Source organism: Ambystoma mexicanum, chromosome 4p (genome assembly GCF_040938575.1).
Source record: "Ambystoma mexicanum isolate Mex_15411 chromosome 4p, UKY_AmexF1_1, whole genome shotgun sequence".
Classification (NCBI taxonomy): Eukaryota; Metazoa; Chordata; class Amphibia; order Caudata; family Ambystomatidae; genus Ambystoma; species Ambystoma mexicanum.
In genome coordinates, this window is record NC_090927.1 from 1,159,260,436 (window position 1) to 1,159,279,889 (window position 19,454).

A 19,454-nucleotide genomic window follows, 5' to 3' on the forward strand; every position below is an offset into this window, starting at 1 on the left:
CACAAAGGGGGGACTTCTTCTACAAACTTTCAGGAACATTGTCTGTATTATTTCTATGAATTGAGTATCTGAAGTATATTTTGTTACTATCAGATTTGTGAAAGGGAAGATTATGTTCACCCTACATGTAATAGCAAAGATATACAAAGAATTGAGTTGAATTTCTAGCCTGTACCATGCCAATTAGACTGGCAGGTAGATTATGACATTGCCTGGGTGATAACTAACTATAGCATATTGTTTACTCTCGCTAGAAAGAGTTAACGTCCTTTCCACTTATTTAGCAGTCTGCAGAATTTTCCACTTTCAGAACCTATCTTCATTTCTTTAACAGTGGTTCATACCTAGAGAACGGATGCAGCCCACAGAAAGTGAGGAATCTCCATCGTATGGTCATTTTGGGACCATTTTGAAATAAACTGGTCCCGTCAAAGTAGTTGCTATTGAACCAAAGTTCACGGTACGGTAATCGTAACAAGGTTTCCAAGAACTGGGAAACTGTTGAAACTGAACGTCCTCCTCACTGTTTTCTGACTGCAGGAAGTCAAGCTCCCGTAGCGGTCGAGCGGTTGGCCTTCACATGGAGTGATAAATCCCTCCTCTATCCTTGTTGTTCAGAAGAGCAGTACTTTGAATAACTGAGCGGGCAGCATCCAATTAATTGGCATTAGGTTAAACAATATGCACTGGGTCATATCACACTTAGGGATTTACTGCTTCAAAGGAGAGTGCAATGGACCCTATGTCAATGTTCTGCTATTGGGATAACCCTATGGTGGGTTGACTTGAGTCCCTCCCACAGAGCTTCAGTGGTCGGGGGGGGGTGGTCTAGTTAAATTAAAAGTATTCAACAAAGCTCCTTTCCCGTGGCAGGAATTCTGCTGTTGCACTAACTGCATTTATCAGTAAATGTGGGAAGGATGTGCACGTCACGTCCTTAGCACTGGGGGTATAGTACCAGGGAAGTCGAGTGTGGCTGCTTAACTGTACTTTTTTGTGTGTCCTGCCATGGGGCATTAGTATTTGCCCAATAATACTATCTCACATGCTTTGTACTTAGGTTTACAGGATAATGCTTTAAATGACCATCTCTCCGACTCTTGCACAGATCAGAACATTGGAGCAGCATAAAGCAATTGAAGGTCTGAGTGAGACTCTGGGCAAACTGGAAAAAGTGAAGGAGAAGACTCACAAGAGACTGGCCACAGTGAAGTCTGAGTTGGATTTCAGAGAGCAGGAGGCAAAAGAAGAGAAAGACCGGTACAAGAGTATGCTGGACGCTGTAAGCGGCGAGCTAACATCAATGAAGAAAACTCTGGAAGACGTTGTGAAGAGAGAGAGACAGGTAGGCTTGCTTAACTTTTTGATCTGCGTGTAAATTTGTATGTTTTGTTAAATAGTCTTTTAATTGAAGAATATGCAGTCCGAGTTATATTGCATACATTGAAGCTGAGCTTTATATGCAATATGTTGATTGTGAAATGTATATGATGTAGAGGAAATTTAATAGCAAAACAGTGCAGCTAAGGAGAGCATGAGGTGTGAGTCGCATAAACAAAAGTGTATATTTAGTGCTTATGTAATGAAAATGTATTTTCAATTTTGACTGCACAACTCCCTACATCAAGGGTTGTCCGGGGAGCATATTGTTACTGCGCGTGAGGAAACGATGCCTAGGTCAATGGAGGGGAAAAGGAATCTGGGGAGGGGGATGATACAGAGTAGGCAGGAGCAGATGGAGGTAGAAGATTTAGGAAGATCAGAAATATAGGGGAATGCTAATTTCTTTATGCATGTGTAGGCACTCGCACATGAATTGGGCGAGAAATGTTGGCAGGGAAAAAAGGATGAAAAAGGAGAACCATTAGTTGGTAAGTGCTTTACGCAGGTCTGTGGATCCTTGCAAGTAGACCCTTGATGAGTGAAAGCCGTTAAGATTTGTATTGTGTTCGTTATCCCAGACCCAACAACCAGGCTGTTCTTGCTTGGACCAGCCATGACCTATGCTGTGAGTCACAGATGAGTCAAGAGTTGACAGTGTGCACATGTGAATAAGGGGGGGGCGGCAAAGAATGGGCAGAACAGGGGATTGAGGGCCGTGTTAACAGGAGCTTCACTTGCTTGATAGCCAAGCGGGTATCACCTGGGACACAGGATACCATCCATTCATTATTGCATGGAGTGGGGTGCAGAGTCCCACAGTCAAATTCTTTTGCCATATTGCTGGGAATTAAATTGTAGAACAGATTTCGTTCTGTCACAGAGTAAGAGGCGCAGGCGAAAATGAGGAAACAATGGACCCTAAAAAGTATATTTCCAAAAATGAAAATGTACAGAGTAGTTACAGAAGAGGATCTATTGTGAGGAACCGGAGGGCGTCCTCACTTCTTTCTCCCCAGAATCCTCCTCTCAGGTGCCCAGGGAAAAGCTATCATTTTTGGATCCTGACCCTGGGGGTGGATATGTGAGGGAGGATTACCTGGATGGAGGGAACTTGGGGAGTGGGGAGAGGACGTCCCTAGGTGTGACATGGTATCCCCCATTCCCTTTTCAAAATGAACCTTCTGTTCCTAAAGCATTTATAGGTTACTGTAAGCCTTTTCCCTTTTATCCCCCCCAAAATGACCCCCAGAAATACCACTCTAGTACTGGGACGAGGAAGAGACCAACTAGGAGGACACGTCCTCATTTGGATAATGTAAACCTCCCTAAACACCACTCTGGTACTGAGACAAAGAAGAGGGCTATTGACGTTTTCAGATGGAAAAATCAGGCATGTCCCGTTAGGGTCTGGAAGTCCTGCACACCCTTTGTGTCAGGTGTGAGCAGAAGGCGCTGTGCAGCGTTGAAGCACACCAGATGCTGCAGAACTCCAGGAGAGTGAGCAGTCCTCACTCCGACTTCCGCGAGGGAAGAGCAGAGGTATTGGAGGTGGACCGGAGAACGAAGAATGGAACAGAGCTGAAGGGAGCTGCTGCAAGAAGTCAGTGATTGGAAACAGCGAACACTCATACCAGTGCGCTCCGGGAACATGAAGCAAACATGTTTTGAATATCGAACAAAGTGGAAGTTGCGCTAAGAACCTTTGAAACAATTGCTTTTAAATCTCGAATGAACTGCAAGTAGCGACAAACACTTTTGAATGCTGAAACAAATAATTTTGAATACTGAACAAACTGAGTGACATTATGAGCATTTCTGAATGTTGCACAGAACAAAAGCAAGTTATGAGCATATCTGAATGAAATGAAAGCAATGTGCTGTTTTTGAAGACCTGGAAGATTTGAAAACTTGGGGAAGGGTACCCCGATACTTTGTGAACTGTTTTGAACTCGGGGAAGGGGAAGCTGATTGCAAGCCAAGAGCTGGAAGAAGCTTAGAACGTTATTTTGAACACTATTCATTTTGAAGCTAACATCCTTACACATTGTATGCAGTTAATTGTGAGGGCAAGTATAGGTTTTGGACACAGACTGACTTTTGATTTGGACCTCCTAATGGAGACTATCCTTAGTTTGTTTTAGGTAGGGAGATCCCATCTTAGTGTAGGGCAAGTTAGGCCTTACTCCATCCTGACATTTAAGTTAATAAAATGGTGTGAGTTCAAACTTGAACCTGTCGTCTGTGTCCACTTCATGATGCCATCACAATATACAAAGCTTAAAAAATATTTACTCCCCCATATATTTTAAGGAATGAAAAATATCTATCCGTCTGTTTAAAAGGATATTGCAAGTCATGTATAAGGACAGTCAGGTGGAAGTTGTGTGCCTCGCAATGGTCATTTTCAATGACCTTATAATGTATGGTTGGGGGAGACTTTTATTCCATCACTATAATTAAATTGAGTATCAAGTTTCATAGGATACCCGAAAATTGAATTGCTAATACCTTTTGACTCGCTTGATGGATTTAGCTGATATTTTGCAAAGAAAAAGTTTGTCTTATGTCCCTCTGCCCCAGAATGGACATTTTGGGAATGATTCATTAAAAATGTAAAAGTTATTAAGAAAGCAAAACAAAGCTGTTTTGGGCCTAAACCCATTCATTCCCACATAGAGAAAAGGTCATAAATTCTGCACAGTGCTCCGCATACCCGCTGGATTGAATGGGACCAGGTACGAAACAACTCGGGCACGAAGCGTTGACACGGTTTCCAGGAGGGGCCTGGGGTTATTTCCTCCAGTAGATAAAATCTTTGACAGAGTTAAAAAAAACTCTACATATAACCATAGCAACATATTAAACTTGCACACAACCGCCACTTAAAAATGTTATACAAATATCTTGCATATGCATTTCCCTTGCTTATCCCAAAGAATTGTACACACTGCTGCTATAAATGCACATATGCGTTGTGCAGTAAAAGAAGTGCATGAACGGAAAGAGGAGTACGGATTGCCAAGTGCTCATAGGATCCCAGAAGTAAATTGCCAAGGGATGCCAAGGTGGGAGGCTACTAGTTGCCTGCTGGGCAGAGGAGTTCCACGGGCGTGGTACACAGTCACCAGGCAGTTGACCCACAAGGGCAGTGCTGAAGAGGGGGGGTGGGTGGTGAGCTGGTGTCCACTAGATATAGGGTCTGGAACCTGTAAGGTTTATGAGGGATCAGGTCACCAGTCTCAGTGGTATGAGTTAGCAGGGACAGGATTAAGTAAAACAGGAACACAAAGCAGAGTTTTCATAAGTTTGCAGAACTTAAGGAAGTCCAGTTCAAGTATAACAGGAGCAGGAAAGCTGTTCAAAAGAGAGGCACCACCTAAAGACAGAGACATGCCTTGCGCTCTTTGTTTGAAAAAGTGTCTGACATTCACAGTATGGGAGTTATAGCAGCGGAGGGCTCTAGCAGGGCAGTGTTTTAGGGAAACAAAGTTGGACATATTGTAGTTCTTGAAATTAGCAGGTGCCAATGTACACAATGTAGGGCTGCCGCGCTACGATCACTGGGCTTTAGGCCAAAGTTAAGTCTTGCAGCCCTATGCTAGATTAGCCGAAGGGGACATGGACAACAACGGGGGAGGTTAAGGAAGAGTCTGTTGCAGTAGGCCAGCCTACGCAGGACCAGGGCTCTACATACGTTCAGCTTCTGGAGGAAGGTGAGGAATGGTACAAGGCCTGTAAGGAGGGCCAGCTGAAAGCATGGGCTTTTTGTACAAGTGCCAAAATGTAAGTATTAAAGGAGAGAAAAGTTTTTGGCCTCACAGGATGATGAAAGTAGAGGAGCCCAAAGATTAACGGCCAAAGGATAGGAGAAAAACAGGGCACAGGCATCACAAGAAGAAAGATCTCCGTCTTACTGGCATTGAGACAGCTCTTTAGCCGCACACAATGGCGATCAAACAATCAGGGATAAAAAATTAGGCTAACAAATTAGTTCAGGGAAGTTTAAGGAAAGCTGTGTGTTATTAACATAACACTGAAAATGATTTAAAAAAAAAAAAGAAAGACATCAGGTGAACCAGACGGACAAAATAGATGGACAATTATAGGATAAAAGCCTGGGGCACTCTGCACTGTGAGGTGGTGCAGTACAAAGATCCCAGTTGCAGCTGGGAAGGGCGGTTAGTGAGGAATGCAAATCAGCCAGAGCCTGGCCCATGATGCTAAAGGTATCACATAACCGTTTCATGAAGATAGAATGGTTCACCGTGTGAAAGGCGGAGGAGACATGGAGGAGCACTGTCCTCAGTTGTGCTACAATCATAAATACCATATACACTTTAATTATATCATTCCACCATATTACAAATACTGTATACTCCCCCTACAGTACCTATAACTACTATACACAGTGAGGTGGTGGAGTACAAACAGTCCAGTTGCAGCTGGTAAGGGCGGATAGTAAGGAAAACAAATTAGTCAGTCCAGTGTCGGGTCCATGATTCTAATGGTATCATGTAAACGTTTAAGGAGAATCCAATTACTGTATACTCCCCCTACATTACCTATAATTACTATACACATATTACTATACTATGGGCCTCATTATAACCCCGCGGCAGCCGTGCCTGTAAAACAGTTGCATTTTTTCAGGCACCCGGCAATGAGGAATTACCAGGTAATTCCGACATTGCCGGACCCGGTAATTCCTGCATTGCCGGGTACCGGTGCCTGTCAGTCCCCATTCCCATTTGAGCCCTTCAGAATGGTGCCGGTGCATCCGACATGCTCTGCTCGCGGGTGCCACTCTGCCTGCCAGGTCAGACATGGCGGGCTGACAGGCGCCCGCGAGCACAGCTCATAGTATGGCGGTCTGGGAACTACGGTACCAGCATGTTTACAGGTACCGTAGTTCCCGGACCGCCATGCTTATAATGAGGCCCTATGTGTTGCCAGTGGCCACAACCAACACAATAGAATTAAATCGTATAACAAGTATGTACAATACACCTTCACATAACCAAACTCGCCCTGAACCCAGAGCAATTGAAATTATGTCTATGGACACGAATATTGCCGGCGGACTTGGCAGCAACTGAAAACCCTATTTTCCACCTATAAAAACAGCTCCATATCATCCCTATTCCACTCCCCTACCCTTTCCACACCTTCTTTCAGCCATCAAATAACTCCAAATGTGTTTTCCAAACAGCTAGTTCACGACGATGCCCGCACCCACTTTTTTCACCCATAAAAACAGCCCCATATCATCTTTTTTCTACCCCCACCCTTTCCAGCCTCTATTTCAACCACCAAATAACCTCAAAGGTGTTTTCCAGGCATTCCCCCCACCACGGTATCCGCGGACACCGGCGGGTCTCTGCGGATCCAACATGGCGACCGTTTCAAAAAATATGCTGCACCTCCCGCTTTTCAGCATCCAATCAGCGGGCACGTTCGATGTCTGTGTAAATCAGGCCGCCCCCTGATTGGTCCATGTGGGTGTCTGCGGACCGAATAGGGAAGTGAGCCTGCGGACCAGACCCAGATATCAGTAATTTCTTTTTACCTATTCTTTGGCTGTTTTAAATAAAAACTACTGGACGGATTTACACCAAATTTTCGGGAACAAGCCATTCCTCAGGCACAAATTTGGTGAGAATCCTTCCAGCAGTTGTGGCTGTAGGCGTGAACAAAACATTTTTTTCCATTATGTCTGAGGATGACCACACATTTTGGGACCTTCATATAACTTTGCCCACCCCCTTGACAAAAACCGCACCATACTTTGCTGAATCGTTCTGAGGGAGTCATATACTTTTTTTGCAAAGTTTGGTGAGGATTCGCCTGCCCAAACGGTGCTCTTTATATGAGCTGAGCAACTTAACTACAAGGCCGCTACCACAGGCCCTGTAATATATATGTATTCAATCAAAACAAGAGTGATGGCTGGAAGGTCTAAAATGAATCTTAACCTCTGGCATTGTTCTGGGCCCTCAAGACCTTTGTTCTTTTTTCACCTGCCAAGCCATTACAAAAGGGCAAATACCATATGCAAATCAGGCTTGGTCACACTCCAAAAGGAGCAGTCCAGCCTGAACTACTTGGTCATATCCCTTCTGCACGAGACCACAAGCATCACCAAACATGTTTCGACCTCATTGGGCCCCATCAGCTTGGGATATTTATTTAATTAAATACTTTTGGCTAAAAGGATGTTATGGTTGAAGCACAGAACAACAACAAAACAACAAAACCTCACAAATTCACCAGTTGTGGTACTGTCAATGATGTGTCAACTTGGACTCTTGGACATGGAAAGCTGTCTCTTCAAACTCATCTCTTCAGTCCTTTTGGGCTTCGGTTTGTGATGGCCCTCAAATTAAATTAATGTTGTAAATAACCAGTCTGGTGCACTGCTGTTCTTCCTTAGCGGCCTTTGTTCCTTGGTTCCTGTTGGAACTGTGGTTACCTACATGCCATCTGTGATGCTATGTATGGTGTCATGAGTAGTGGATGGTGGTGGCCAAGTTATGTATGCCTTAGGAAGGATTTTGTGAGATTAAATGTAACCATAAATTCCTTTTATCCAAAGTTATTTTTCACTGAATTTTAGTTTTTTAAATAATAATATATATTAGCATACTTTCATGCCCTAGGCTCACCCTGAGCCTCGGGGTGGCCACTGGGGATGGCTGCGACCATGCTTAGTGGACACTTTTCCTGGGGCATGTCCATTAGCCATTGTCCTTGCTCCGGGCATTTCCTAGACACTCAATGTGTCCACTGTGCAGGGCCTCTGGCGATGCTTAATGGCCTCTTTGCATGGGGCATGGCCTTGATGCATGCCCCATGCACCACATGCACCTATTAGCCACACATTGTGCCCACTGTGAATGGCCTTGAGTCCTTCCAGTAGGCATTGTGCCTTGCTATTGTTGGGGCAAACTTCCAGGTAGACAGCAGGGCCACTAGAAGTTCACAGACTCTTGGAAGGCCCCACAACTTCCAAAAAAAAATGAACATAGACCCAGACAGCAAGTTCAAACTAGGTTTATTACAGCAAAACCAACAGGGATCAGTACAAGGATAGAAGAAATCCGAGGACCACTCAACGTCTGCTGGCTCCCAGGCCAGTTTTGCCCTAAAGTTGCAACATCACAACCTGGACCCCTCTCCAGAAAGCCTATCGCACTACTGGATTGGGTACTGAGTAATAGTCCACGTATAGTGGACAATATACATGTTAATCTATTGGCTCTCGCATGTCAGGTGGCTGGCCTGGTCCATCCCCAAATTGCTAGCTCTAACAATGTTGCAGTGTGAGGGTTTTACCATTGGTGCTTGCCCGTTGCTACCCTTGCCGAGGATACTGAACTGTGGTTGGCTAGAGGTGACGTCCCCAGGCGTGGGATCCGCAAAGGTTCTCAGCTCTTAGTGTACCTTCGCAAGGTAATACGAATGACTACGTGTCTGCATTGTAACTTGTGTGTACCACCATATACTATGAGATTGCCCATTCATTTCATGCAACACTTGTCTCACAATGTAGCATCTTCGTTGCAAGCTTCTGTCTGGCGGCATGAGATCAGCTTTCTTTCCCAGCTCTGGCATCTGTAGGCCGGGTCACGTGTTCGGAGACCATGATTTGGAGTTCTGATGCTCTGAATTATGAAGAATTATTTGCATTTATTGCAGATGGTGTTACTGTTGTTAAGGGAATGGAATGTCACTCGTATCTGGTGGCTTTTGCAGCGGGTCCTGTCTCACACGTTTGCTCTTGTGCAGACTGAATTCAACTCAGCTGAGAGGCTTGTGGCCAACTGTAATTTTCCTAGACCATTATGCGGTTCCTACAGTGTCCATGCTAGTCTATATTCACCATATGTTAGTCACACCTGCCTCTGGCAGGTCCCATAGGTGCTCCTGCTGTTCCATAAGGTTATTGGCATATAAGCATCTGCAAGCTCCACTCAGGATCTCTTGCTTCTTGTGGTTTCTGCGTTGCTGTGTTAAGCTAATGACAAAATAATAAAAGCAATAGCAATATGCATATGTATCTGTCCTCTAACTATAGAACTGTACGCTCGTGTTCTTCGTGTATTCGAGAGTGTGCTTGTGTCCCGATATGCAGATAGCATGTCTGCTTCCTGTCTAACGTTGCTGAGTCGGTATCTCTAACGACGTCACCTACCTGGCTTCTCTGCGTTTTATTAAATACTGTCAATTAAGGTATCTTTAGTTGCAGGCTGGGGCTCCACATCCACTCTGGTGAAGATTTGCACCGCTCCTGGTCTGTAGGGCTGGCTGAGTGGGTACCTCTCGACATACTTGTTGATCATTGGAGCACTAGGAATTGGTCCAAAATAGTATGGGCGTTCACGGCATCTCTGGCCTGCTTACGTGTCATGTACCTTATAGGAGGAGGAGCAGGGGATGAATTTCCCCATCCCTCTTCACTATGACCTTTGGCCATACCCCAGCCATCTCCCGTACCCCAATGGGTCTGCTGGACAGGACCAGCCCTGTCGACATGTGCTATGAACACTTTGCTTGGGAGCTGGCATCCCCTGTGACTATGCTTAGTGGGTGTGCATACCCTACGTCTATGCCATTTGCCACTTTGCCTGGGGCGTGTCTTCCATAGACCATTACAACACACAGAGTTCTGTTTTCAGCATCTATCTTAAGATGAAGTAGCTCCCAACTGCATCATTCACCACGAGTTAGGATTGATATTTCTCTCTTGCAGAAGGGAATGGGGAGAACTTTCTAATTATGGTAGAATTCTCTCTCCCTTTGTCAACTCGCTTTATCAAGATCTAAATCAGATGACAAAGGGCTGTAGTTCTAGTTCTTTTATGGCATACAATTTAAGGATGCTCTCAATCTTGGACAAGCTTGGTATAGATCAATGTGACTTATGTCTACGTCCTGGTTATGTTAAACAATTTTTTTTTTTATATGATTTGTCATTGACCATAAACGAACTAACAAAATACAGTAGATATAAAGAGTATGCGAAGTTTATACGTAAACGTGACGGTTGCTGTCCCTGTTTACAAATCTTTCCCTGCAACATTGCACGTAGCTATTTTATGCATTTTTAAATTGAATCAACTACACACATTGGAAAGGACTAGGTACTGGGGATACCCAAGGATAAAGTGTCCAACTATGTCATGCAGATTTCCGAATTGTGTAGAACCAGAGGAGACTTTAAAGCACCTTATTCTGGAATGTCCCCACTTTAGAGATGCCAGGACCGCCTTGTTAAAGCGATTTGTTAACGTCGATTATGTAGACTGTATGGGTTCACTGTGGCATTGTTTAATGATGGGGCAAGGGAAAGCTCTAATTTTTGCTCTGGTTTCTTATTTAAAAAATTTGAAAATGAAATACTTTTATTATAAATTTGCTATGATTCTGTCACTTTCTGAAACAACAAGAGATAGTTGCATTTTAACACTTGCTGGTTGAAATTTCCAATCTTGTTTGAAATTGCTTAATTTGTAATCTTAGATTGTGAATTTTATATGGTGGATTTTATGGCTTCGTCTCAATATCTAATAGGCTTTTCCATGCTAAAAGTTACGCAAATCGCTAAATGTGTGCATTTGATTAGTTGTATGGTTTGTTGTTTGCACAATGCGTATTTGCACTGTATGGTTTGTTCTTTGCACAATGCGTATTTGCACTTGACCTTTTGTACTGTAATGGGTTGTTGAAACTACTTGTTTATACAATTTTGTGGTTTGTTTTTGATGCAAAAATAATTTCGATGAAATATGTAAAAAAATATTTTTATAAGGTTTAATAACTATGAAATGTAAAAAAATGTTTATTAAATACTTGTAAAGGTCATATAAACCAGATACAATAAAAAAAAAAGTAGCTCTGTTTATTTCCAGATTCTAGGTTCAGGCCATCACACAGTTTCGGTCCGGTGTCCAGTCAAAGGGTCGAATACATTGTTTCGAATGACAATAGTCTCGAAACAAAAGGACCGGAAAAAAAAAAGGTTGAATGCCTTTTTTTAAATGTATTTGTATTTCTGGCTTCCGTATAGGGAAACAAAAGTTGTGTTTACACCAAAAATAGGGGTTGGGGGGAACCCCCTTAAAAAAAAAAATGCGACCCTTTTTTGGTCCTTTTGACTCGCAACTATTGCATTCGAATCAATTGCAGTCGACCCTTTCACCTACAACCTTTACGGTCCCTGTACCACTAGGGATGTACCCCCTAGATTTTTACCATTTCAACTTCTATGAGTAGATGCTTTACAGCTTGGAAGAACATAGGGTCTTGGGAATGATATAGTTAGGGCAAAACTTTGGAGTTCTTGTGGGCCTTTGTTCATGATGCATAGGAGTTTTAACACATTCTCAAGTTTACAGGGAGCCACTGCAGTGCTTTAAGGGAAGTCTTAATGGGGGTCAAGTTTCATTAGGTTCAATGCGAGGTTCTGCACTATCTGCAATCTACCAGTCAATTTTCTAGGGAGGGTGGAGTGATCCATATTGTAATAGTCAGGCCTAGCCTTCAACAGAGATTTCTTTAGCTCAATCTGGTAGTTTGTTTGAAGGGGGGGTTGGACCTTTCAAAGTAGTGATAGCTGGAAATGTGTTCCTTTCGACAATTCCAATTATCGGTGATGTTAAGCTAAGCGTCGAATCGTAAAATACTCACAGATGTGATCTTCAATGTTGCATAGGAGATGCCATTGTGATGCTAGCCATTTCAAAGGGATTGAGCTGTGTCTTGGTTCACCCACCATGAGAATCTTAGATTTGGACCTGTTGAGGAAGAGGACATTTGACCTCCTCTAGAAACAGTTGTGGTACAGACAGACAGTGATAAAGATTGGTCTAGTTCATCCTCTCCTTGTCCAATATAATGCTGATTTGAGTATCACCTGCATACATCTGGAACTCCAGCTGGTGGCTCTCTATTAGTTGTGTCTGTGGACCTGCACATTCATTGAATAGAAGCGGAGGGGGGTGGGGGTGGTTGAGGTTATCCCTGTGGGACTGCATCTGGCATCTTCAAGGACAATGCAGTGCTCTACTGTTTAATCATCTGTGTACAGTGGCAGAGGAAGGATTTGATCAATTCTAGGTCATAAGCCGATATTCCCATTCAATTGTTTAAACTTGAAATTGGAATGTTTGGCCTTACAATGTAAATGGCTGCTGGCAAGTGGCAGAGGATAACAGATCACTGATGGCCTAGTCAGACGCTGCCGATTTACTACCAAATTCGTTTACTGTTTACTGTTACTGCCATTCTTCCCCGTGGCATTACCAGAGGAGTATGAGTGATGGGGTGGCAGTTTAAATGCCCCTCTTTGGAGTCCACATGATTCTATGAGGATTTTTGGTGGATTTACTGTGAGCTGTAAATCCGCACAGTAAATGCATGAACTATTAAAGGTAAAGTGGAGGATTCACCTCCAGCTTTCTGCTGTAGATGAAAACTCCACTTTACCTTCAAACCCGGATTTTGGTGGTGCAGTAAAAGTGGCAGTAATTCTGTTAACTGTCAAAAAAGGATTTGTATCATTCACACTATGAATGTTCATGCACATTTGTTGTTCCCAAAATACAACTATTTCAGTCATGCTGTTACACTGCGTAAGCAACATTGTAATTGCCTGTTTTATTCTTTCGCGTTTCAGCTGGTGGATTTCCGCGAGGTGGTCTCTAGGTTGCTGGGCCTGAATGTCAACACGCTGGCTCTGCCGGACTATGAAATCATAAAGCGCCTTGAAAGGATGGTCCACAACCATCAGCACCACATAGTCTCCTGCGCGTGAACAACGACTGCCTGCAAAGATTTAATCCTGGATATGCCTTAATAGATGGACATGGCAAAGACACGCCCTGGGCTTTTGCACTGAACTGACTCACAAAGGCACCTTATCGATTTTTCTATTTCACTAGCATTTTGTAAACACTATGCTCTAAATCGTTTTATGCTCCTTCTACGATGAAGTATTATTTTAATAATCTATGTAGCATAGGAACCAATGAAGCCTCCGTAATGTCACTGATGCACACAAAATCATTGCAAACGGTGTCAACGTGTAACATTGAAAGTATTTAGGTGTTGATATCTGGTCTAGAAAATCACTCAGTCATTTTGGAAGTTTGGAGGGGATGGAAATATAATTTAAAGACCTTGATTCTTTCAAAATAATGTTGCTGGTTTTGCTTCACTGTACTTACCCTCCCACCACTGTTATCCATTTGATAATGGTGCTGCTGACATCCTTAGGCTCCGGAAAATTTACACAAATTCAGAGCTATTAGTTGAACCCCAAAAATGTCTGTTTTTATTTGTACAGGAAGCAGATCTTTAAAAAACATCATCAAACTCTTACGTTTTCACTTCTCTCAGTTCACCATACAGATAGGCATATTTCCAAAAAAGATTTGAATACAAGGGGGCAGATTCTCAAAACCTTTTTGGGGTGAAAGTGATGAGATGCGATAGAAATGCTTTTATTTTGTCACATTTCATGTAGACGGGCCCGTTGAGGACCTGTCACTATGTAAGGCACCATGCTCCCAACACTAATGGATGCCTCTTGGGCTCTGTTTCATGGTTCCCCTGAAATGCACAGGCCACCTTTGAGAATAAGCTCACATAAAAAAAGTTGCATCCACTATGGTTTTTCTCTACTTTTTGAGAATTTGCCCACTGTTTTGTTTTCGTTGGGTGAAGCAGTGTAACAATTGCCTTTTCAATAGGATAAAATCAATCAGAGGCTTGGATCATATCATAAAACATGCAGGAGTGAGATGTCTGTGAACATAGTATTAAAGCACGAGAACAGAAACCATAAAATTCTAACTACAGATATCATGTTAATACTCAAAGTAGAATGATAAGCCTCTTACTCTTGGATGTGGTGCAATAGATATGTAGAGACACATTGAAGAAGGTGCTTTAGGAATCATGTGGAACAGTTAGCGAGAATACACAATCCCTGTCCCAGCCACCCCAGGCCCTTCCCCAGGTGTTGCTTTCCCCCCCCTTTTTTGTCATTGTGGGGAGGCAACAGGGAGCCTCTCCCTGTTGACTCCTCAACCCCTCCACTTAACTGCGGGCCCGGAGCATTGCGCTACAGTCTCTGAGCTCCTGCTGTCTGTCCATAGACATGGAAAAGTGACCTAGTCCCTTTTCCATATGGCAGCGTCCATCTATTTTTTATTTATATATCATCGGTTGATCGGCTCTGCTAGCAGCGCAGATCTCCCGGTGAAAAATTGTAAAAGCCATTCGCACCTTAGATGGACCTCACTTTGTTCAGGCCTGCCTTAGCCATATTTTTTTCAAACAGCATAACTCATAATCTGATAGTTTTTGAAGGCGCTTGAAATTACTCTAAATGTAATTATAAAAAGGAATCTGCTTAAATTCTACAGCTGTCGAAATGCAAAAGATTTGCATGCGCATGCCTGGGATTGTAAGGCATAAATCTTAATTAGTGAAATCGGACACCTTAATGAATAATTGTAAGATTAATAAGAAATCTGTCTCCTCCACATAACCTAGACGCCCCCTGCAAAGTCCAAATAATAGCTTGATGAGAAAACATGAAAATCTAAAGGACATCTAGCTCCTCCCTCTACTAACCTCCATACCTAAATTGCCAAATGGACACATGCTTCCTCTTGCTGGGTCAGGCAAGAAGAGCTGATTTGCATATTTATTTCAAGCTGAAAGCTTTGCATTAATGCTTCATAGTGTCTTTTCAATGTTTGTTTTTTTTTGGTATTTATTAGGTTCAGAATAATATGTCCACTGTGCACAGTTGCCCGGTTTGACCTTGGCCTCAATCCACATAGAGGAGGACAGTCTGTTTAAAGAGCTGGACATGGTAAACCCAATAAGCAACTGCACTATTCAACAATACAAAATAAAGCCATAGACCAATATTTAGCCAGAAACATAATGTATTATCCTGGCTTTACTTGTGTTTTTGGTTCTCTTGCAGTAGAGATCATAATTTAACCAGAAGGATCAATTAAGTGATAAGGGGAAATAGTTAAAAAGAAAGACTGTAAAATGAATTAAGATGAATTAGCCACTGCAATTTCCCAGAAGGTTGCAATAACAGAATATGTAGCTGGTAAGATTAAAGGAAAGCCTACAAGAAAGACTAATTGGTAAAGTAGCTTAGCACAAGCGTCTCCCACTAAATATCCTCAGGCTATAGGTTTGCGTACTAGTAGAGCCAACAAACCTTCTTCCTTACAAGACTGATAAAGGGAGCAGCTATGAGTTAGGTAATAACACCAGTTTTCTAGAACCTCAATACAATTGAAATTCAGTAGGCAGTGTGAGTTTTAAAAACCGTAATTTATATGTATCATCAATATTAAAACATTGGGAAAACGTGTGAAGATTAGGCCTAGGTGAAACTCCTTATTAAAAGAAAATGTAGTATTTGCATATCTCCATAATTTTCCAAACCCCCTACAGTGGCAATAAGTGGTGGTAGAAGTGGCGGTAATGTTTACTGCCACTTTAACTGTCCCATTTCCTGATCCACAATATTTAGTAGGATTTGTCAGCTAGAGTTGGGGGGCAGAGTTTACATGTCTTCTTCCCCCTTCCCAGCTCTGTATGACAATTTTCATACTGTTGGTAAACCAATGGATTCCTATGGAATCTGCCGAAATTTACCACCTGCTAAAAGCAGGCAGATTTCATAGGAATCCATTGTAAATGCCTCCTGCAATCGTTAATTGCAGCAGGCATTTACACTTTTCCTAACACATAGTGGAAAAGAGAAGAGTGAAGATGATTTCCTCAGTGTTTTACACCTTACTTTTAGACTCCTTATTGGAAAGGAGTAAAATTGTGCAGAGGGGATCTTTTGCACTAAAGTGCAAACAGAGCCGCCACTCCCCCGCACCCATGCAGTTTCCACTCTGAGGAACATGTCCATAAGGACAATTTGTGAGCCTCTCTCCACTCCTCTCACATAAAAACACAGACTGAGATTCTCTTTTGTCTAAAATAATTTTTAAAAACATGCATGAGAGGTATTTAAAAAAAGCACTCTCAAGAAGACGTACAGTCGATCTGTAGGCTAAAGACATAGTAAAAGGTAGTATTTCTACTATGTTTATAGCCCAGACTGGTTTGTTAACAAAAACAAATTGTACTGTCCTTAGTCTTAGGCCCTCATTACGCGTTGGCTGGTATTCTGGCGGTAAATCACACTCTTCTTGTGACAAGGCTTGGAGAGGTCGCAAAATGCTCCACTCTAGCATCGAAATGGATCGCCTCTGTCTTGGGACCACGAGAAGTGAGGATTTGTGTTGGGAACAACCACTCTACTCCCATCCCTCAAACATGGGGTGTTCCGCAAGGGTCTTGCCTGTCGCTGCTTCTTTTTAACATATATATTTGGCCACTGTTGGACCTACTGAATAGCCTGGTTGTCCAATATACAAACTACGCTGATGACACCCAGGTTGTCATTCAGCTTAGCGGTCAATATAAGAAAGACTCTGCAACCCTTAGTAACATCTACAGTGCCATCCAGAACTGAATGGCCTGTAACTCATTAGCCCTAAATAACATCATCATCATCATCACCATCAAACATACTTTGATTCAGCATTTTAAGCTTTAAGTTCTAAAGTACAATTCGTACAAAAGGAATACAAATGTAAAAATATTCACAGTTGATAAAAGAAATCCATTCAGTGACACTATTTACAACTCATTAGCTCTAAATAACAAAATAAACAGAGCTAATGATTGTTACCTCCAAGAACACTAAGTGTAAGCTCACACCAGACTACCCCAACTTCTTGATTGCAGATCATATCATAACAGTCTGGGTGTTATTCTGGATGATGAACTGTCAATGAAGTCTCATGTATCCAACATTCGGTCGGTCTGTGGAGTCATTAATAAACGTATACAATACATCCAACCTTTTATAACTAGTGACAACTGCGCCTTGCTGTCTACAGCACTGATAAATTCCAGGCTGGACTACTGTAACAGCCTGTTGACCGGTACTACAGCCGTCGCCATCCAAGCCATTGAAGTCACACAGAACAATGCTGTGCGTACCATCTTTCGCATCGCACACACATCTCCACTTTCAGAAAAACTTTGCACTGGTTTCCTGTGAGGCAAAGAATATCACACAAAGCCCTCACTCTGGCTCACAAATGTGTGTCCCTCTCAAGCCCTGTATACCTTTCAGATTGCATCAAGATCAAGTTAAACAATAGGAATCTTCGATCAGCCGCAGCTCCAGCACTTGTTCAGCCAAGATTTAAACTGGCCCGTTTTGGTGGCACAAGTTTTGGCATCCAAGCTCCTACTCTCTGGAACTCTCTTCCTGCTGCTATATGCCAAATAAAGAACTATCGTCTCTTCAAAAAGGCTATAGACACTTACCTTTTCAACCTTAGCCCAGATTAATTGGCTTCTGTCATCTTATCTCTATTCTGGCTTGATTCTGCATGTTGTGTGTCCTGTCTCTGTTTTATGTGTGCCCTGAGGCCTGCGGGTATGCAGCGCGATACAAAAATTTAAATAAATAAATAAAATAAATCTGCCAGAATACCACCCAAAGGATTTACCGCTGGATTACAAGTGGTGGTGGCGCTGTTAGTCCCCATTAATTTGGAGTCCATAGGACTCCATTGGAGATTTTTGGCAGAATTACTGCCGGTGGAATTACTGCTGTAGTAATGTTTCAGCGGAAAGTGGGAGGATTTACTTCAGGGATGAAGCTGGAGGTAAATCCCTCACTCCAGGGCCAAACTCGCAGTATGGCGAAGGGGGAAAAGTGGTAATTCAGTAACTGCCACTTTTTCCCCAAACTGCTATACTTGTAATGAGCCCCTAGTTCTCAGACTCTCCCAAAGGTCTATAAAATGAATTAAAAAAACACCTTGTGCTCCACGGGCCATTACATGTTAGATCATATATAAAAAACTTCCACCCAAGATAAAACAAAATCATGAATCATGCCTGGGTACGTCAGACGGTTCTGAATCACCTGAAAATTGGGAGGATTCAGGTTCAAACCCAAACAATTCTCCCAGACCTCAACAAGACACTAGATGGAGCCCAAGTGTTTCGTCCCCTTTATTTACCGCAGATAGTGCCAATTTTAAACTAATTTTAAACTCTAAATGTTTAAGTAGTTTGATGTCTTATTTCATTTTAACTGGCATGTTTCACATTCCCTTTTCTAGTATTTATTTCCAAGAGACAGTGCTCGTTGAAGCATTGCTTTACAGTCAGTGATTCTATTTGATAAAAATCAAGTCATATTTTTCTGAATACCATACAAATGTCAGTGAGACTCAGGGATATATGTGAAGGTATGGAGAAACTGTATTGAACATGTTTGTTGGTAAATCCCTTGAAGCTGAACCGTAGACAGGACAATGTTAAAGTGCCACTTTGGCCAACTGGGCTTGTTTGCAGCCGGCGGCACAGCCAAGCGGATAAAGGCAATGGGGTCTGACAGGTCCAGAAATGGATTCCTTACACAGTACGGCTTGACACTGCTCACATTGACATGGTGACCCATCTGCCTCAGTTCAATGCTAGTAAATGTAAATGTTTCTTTTTCTTGTTTGCCTTTGCTTAATCTATTTTCTCTGAATTAACGTTTCCACTATATGTGCTGAAACAAGAATGCAAAATGCACATTCAGAATTTGTACATGTAATAAAATCAGTATGCCCCTGTCAAGATTCTTGTCATGGATTCATAGCACAATAAACATTTCTAATTGATATGACGTGTGTGCACTAATGTATAGCCAAAATCTAAAATGGAACTACTTTGTTATTGATCTATACCATGCACCGCTGCTATATCCATGGTCTCCAGGCGCTCCTGACTAAACAAAGTTGTTTTGTGCTGTGCTCAGAAGAGCAATTAATGAGGCACCAGTGTAGAATAGCGTTGTGTTGTGTCCAGTAAAACTGGGTCACTACTGCTTTCTCTTTAGTCGCACCATCAACTTAATTCCCAATTCGTTTTGTCTCCAAGCATGAACATAGTTGAGCCTGAAGGCC

At 42.5% G+C, this 19,454-nt stretch overlaps 1 protein-coding gene across 1 annotated transcript in view; it reads left to right on the plus strand.

Moving 5' to 3' along the window:
• Positions 1-19,169, plus strand: part of CCDC170 (coiled-coil domain containing 170) — a 466,382-nt gene extending 447,213 nt beyond the window's left edge. The window contains exons 12-13 of the mRNA XM_069606775.1: positions 1,109-1,345; positions 13,058-19,169. Coding sequence (XP_069462876.1) covers positions 1,109-1,345; positions 13,058-13,195 — 375 coding nt within the window. The 3' untranslated portion in view covers positions 13,196-19,169. The remainder of the gene's footprint in view (positions 1-1,108; positions 1,346-13,057) is intronic.
• The last annotated feature ends 285 nt before the right edge of the window (positions 19,170-19,454 follow it).